This window comes from Tupaia chinensis, unplaced genomic scaffold (genome assembly GCF_000334495.1).
Source record: "Tupaia chinensis unplaced genomic scaffold, TupChi_1.0 Scaffold144472_1, whole genome shotgun sequence".
Classification (NCBI taxonomy): Eukaryota; Metazoa; Chordata; class Mammalia; order Scandentia; family Tupaiidae; genus Tupaia; species Tupaia belangeri.
Window position 1 is genome coordinate 649729 of NW_006204331.1, and position 4601 is coordinate 654329.

General features: G+C 62.3%; 1 protein-coding gene across 1 annotated transcript; it reads left to right on the forward strand.

Moving 5' to 3' along the window:
* The first annotated feature begins 140 nt into the window (after positions 1-140).
* PPDPF (pancreatic progenitor cell differentiation and proliferation factor) lies at positions 141-449 on the forward strand. Its single transcript, XM_027767723.1, has one exon. It carries the CDS (start codon positions 141-143, stop codon positions 447-449), a length of 309 nt encoding a protein of 102 aa, XP_027623524.1.
* Positions 450-4601: the final 4152 nt, after the last annotated feature.

The window sequence follows — 4601 nt, forward strand, 5'->3', positions numbered from 1 at the left end:
GCCGGCGCGGCCGGTTCGGGCTGGTTGGAACCGCCCGCGCCCGGCGGGGAGGAGGCGGTCCGGGCAGGGCGCCTTCCCTAGCTAGCCCCGTGACCGCAGGCCCGGCCGCGCGTGTGCAGGCCCCAGCGCCGCAGCGGGAGATGGCGGCCATCCCTTCCAGCGGCTCCCCCGGTGAGTGCGCGCCCCGCCCCGGGAACGCCCGCGGGCCGCCCAGCAGCCGCTGGTACCGTGACCCCCCTTCTTTCTCAGGTCTCCCCAAGGCTGACCCTGGGCACTGGTGGGCGAGCTTCTTTTTCGGGAAGTCCACGCTCCCGTTCATGGCCACCGTGTTGGAGTCTCCGGAGCACTCAGAGCCCCCGCAGGCGCCCGGCAGCTTGATCACCTGTGGCTCGGCCCTGGCGGGGAGGAAGCAGCCCCGCAGCCCCACCGCCGCCGGCCCCCCGCCCTGAGCTGAGCTGAGCTGAGCGGCCACCGCCCGTTCCCGGGGCTAGGCGCCTGCCCTGCAGACCAGGGGCCCAGGAGGAGCTCTGGGGATCACAGTCAGCCCCAGGAAGGGAAGCCAGCAGAGCCACACCGCACACCCAGGCCACACCCACGCTCTCCTGAGCCCCTGATGCCCAGCCTTGCACCAGAGGGAAATAAATCTGCAGCCGCAGCTGGCAACCCCCACATCTGTGTGGACGTGTAGCCCCCGTCTGCCCGAGGAGCTCCTGGACCTCAGCCCCTGGGTGGTGGTCACATGGTGGTCTTATTCCCAGGCCTGCATTTGGTGTCCTATCTTGGGCTCCTGCTGCAAGGCCATCTACAAGGTCTGCCTCAGGGTTGTGGCCCAGGCCTGGGTGGAACGAGGCGTGTTGCTGCTCAGGGAGCCTGGGACAGCAGGCAGTCCTGGAGGACACACAGCCTGGGGCCGACACACCTCCTGGGACAGCCGGCAGTTCTGGGGGACACACAGCCTGGGGCAGACACACCTCCTGGGACAGCCGGCAGTTCTGGGGGGCACACACAGCCTGGGGCGTACACACCTCCTGGGACAGCCGGCAGTCCTGGGGGACACACAGCCTGGGGCGTACACACCTCCTGGGACAGCCGGCAGTCCTGGGGGACACACAGCCTGGGGCGTACACACCTCCTGGGACAGCCGGCAGTCCTGGGGGACACACAGCCTGGGGCGTACACACCTCCTGGGACAGCCGGCAGTCCTGGGGGACACAGCCTGGGGTGGACACACCTCCTGGGACAGCCGGCAGTCCTGGGGACACAGCCTGGGAGTGAGGAAGGCTAGGTGCCCTGACCTGTGGAGTAGAGAGGCTGGTGTGGGCAACTGCACCTGTACCCTCTGAAGGTCCCTGGTGAGCTCCACCTGGATGGTGAGGTGCACAGGGCTGAGGCTGGCTGCTGGCTGCTGGCAGCCGGGTCCCAGTATATGCTAAAGGCAGAGGAATGGCTGCCGGGCTCTGGAAGCACCTGCCCGCCACGGGGAGCCCAGCCCAGGTCAGGGCACAGGAGCAGTGGTGGCACGGGTGAGCTGGCCAGTGGGGTGCTCCCAAGTGTGCGTGTCATGGGCTTCTGTTCTCAATCAAGGCAGGACAGGTGGTCAGCTGGACACCCCAAGTGGCCAGCAGGGCTGCCCATATGCCATGAGGGACGCTTACTGATGGGTGGGAACCACTGAGCTGGGTGACAGGCAGGCTTGTGCCACCCTTCACTGCACTGTGAACCGAGCTTCAGGGTGGGGGTCTGGTCTGTGAGCTGATCCCCCACTCCAGGTGCCGGCAGTCCGCAGGGGACAGCCTCACCCAGGCCCTGCCCAGGTGGAGGGGGCTGAGGATGGGTGGGGAGTTCTCTCCCCAGGAGGGGCAGTGCCAGAGAGCAGGAGGCAGGGTGCTGTACTGCCAGGCAGCCCCTGCCTCCCCCCTGGGGGCCCTGAGGCACTTGCGTCAGTGGAGGAGCCAGCCACAGCCCGACAGTGCTCAGCCCTGGTCTCAACCCAACAGGCAGACTGGGTCGCCACTGAGCTCCTGGAGGTTGCTGGGTCTGGAGTCCAGGAGTTGTGCCTGGTACCCTGAGCTGATGTCAGGGGAGGGAGGGACACACCCAGCCTGTAGAGGGCTCCCTTTGCCTCCCTGGAGGGATCGTGACCCTGCAGCCAGCCTGGCACGGGAGTTGCAGCTTTGCCTGTCCCCCGCCCCCGCAGTGGAGAGGTAAGGTGGCTTCACGGGCGCTGTGGCCGAGACCTAACCAGAATGAGTAGCAAGAGGAGGGCTAACGCATTAGTGACAAGGAGCCTTCGCAAGGAAGTCCCCAAAACAGAAACCTGTTCAGTTCGCTTTTTGCTGTGCTCTCACCAGAGGGGAGGAGAAAGTCCCCACCCTAGCTGGAATGGGCCTGCTGGAGCCCCTCCATCTCCCGCAGCACACGTGCGTGTTGGCGTGGTCCTCCAGCCTCTGGGTTCGGGACTCGGTGTGTGAGCTGGCTGTCCCGACTAAGCCACAGGCTGGCCCAGAGTTCGCGTTCATGGAGAGCCTGTGGGCCAGGACGGGGGACGTGGTGCAGCCCCACCAGGAAGGTTCCCAGCTCATGGCCACAGACCTCGCTGTGCACACCAGGTGCTGCATGTGCCCGTGACCCAGAGTGGGCTCTGTCCTCCGTCACCTTCCCATCCTGGCCACGCGTGGTGCAGCTGACCATGCCGCACGGTGCAGCCTCTGGGCGGGTTCACAGACGGTCTGGTTTGAATTGTCACTCCAGGTAGAAAATGTGCAATGGGGCTTCAGAAATTTCACGGAGAATGGGATTAAAGTACAAGCTTAGAAGTCCCCTGCAGCTTTGTGCGGTCCGTGGTCTGCGAGTGTGCTGACCCCAGTGTCTGCACTGGTCAGTACTGTGCCATTCTGAGGATACTTAGCTTTTACTTTATCAGCAATCAGAACTAGCTTTATTCACCGAAGGTTATCCTAGATAGTGTGAACTTTAAAAGAACATTTGATGGGGTCAGCAAATGGCATAGCAGTTACGCTGTTGGATTCCCACATGGCTGTGGTGTGAGTCCCGGACCCGGTGGCTTGAAAATCATGCCAGGTGTATGTGTGTGTGTGCCCAAGATCCCTGGATGAGAAGGGGTTCTGGCATGGCCATCCCCCTACAGAGTGATTTCTCACTTTCCCTCTCACTGTCTCTGTCTCTCTCCAGAGAGCACACGGGCCCTAAGGCCAAAGACCTCTTAAAACACACACACACACACACACACACACACGGCCTGTCACTGTATTACTGAGTGTTTTAGAAATACTCTGTATGAGCACTCATTTATCTCTAAGCAACCTGACTTGAACTCCTTTAAGGCATTCCATAGCTGTTCAGGTCACACTGTCCAAAGACAATGCTGGGGTGGTGCAGAAGCACGCGTGGTTCTGGACGGGAGCGTTAAGTCTGCTTAGAACTAGGCTCAGAGAGAGAGCCATTGCAATCCTGTCTTTGCCAGCAAGTTTGCTTATCCCTGCGGTGTGAACGGCTGCGTTAGGATCCAAGGGACTGACGTGCCCTGTGTCCTGGGGAGGCGCTTCCTCTGCAGAACGTCACTGAGCCAGAGGTGGCGGGAGGGCGGTGAGCGCTGGTCATGTGACTAGGGGCGGGTCTTGCGGTTCCGTGCTCGGTGATATCTGAGCACAGTCCTCTCTGCGCTGGCTTCTCCAGGACTGAGGAGCTGCGGTGGACCGGACCCACTGGGCAGCGACCACTACCTCTCTGGAACAAGTTTGGCTTTGAGAAGTGCTTTGGAGCTGCTGCGTGGTCCAGCCACTGAGCTGTCTCCCGGTCCTTGTGCCACGGCTCCTCGTTGCATAGATAAGATGGGGCCACGGGTGATGTGGTGGTTACGTCGCTGGACTCCCACACGCTGACCGTGGTTCGAGTCTGGGACCCAGTGCCTTGAAAAGCACACCAGGCACGCGTGCCCGAGGTCCTGGGAGAACGGGGACAGGATTGCCGCGTGGCCATCCCCCCGGGGGTGATCTCACTTTCCATCTCAGTCTGTCCCTGACAGCCTCACAACAGCCCCGTGAGGTCCAGCCCCTTAACCACCAGGCACGCGTGCCCGAGGTCCTGGGAGAACGGGGACAGGATTGCCGCGTGGCCATCCCCCCGGGGGTGATCTCACTTTCCATCTCAGTCTGTCCCTGACAGCCTCACAACAGCCCCGTGAGGTCCAGCCCCTTAACCACCAGGCACCAGCCGGCCCCGCGGCTTTCACTGAAGCATTTTAGACACGAGACGGTAAAACGCGGTGGTGCGAACACACTCATTGCCACTTACGTTTTACCCAAGTTGTGTCTCTGGCAAAAGTGGGATAAATAGGATGACCCCTTCAGACATCTAAGGTCAGTTTCCAACAGTACTTGTAGAAAACACTTCCGAGGTTTTCATCTCTAAGGATAATTACCAGGTTCTAGAGACCGGCCAGCGACTTCCGCCTCGCCGGCACAGGAGGGCGCGCTTGGGCGCTGGGAGTGCAGGGGCGTGTCACTGGGGCGGCCTGTCCTGTGGGGGCTGCAGAGCAGTGGCCCGAGACCCAGCCGCTACGGCCCCGGCTTGTTCTTTCC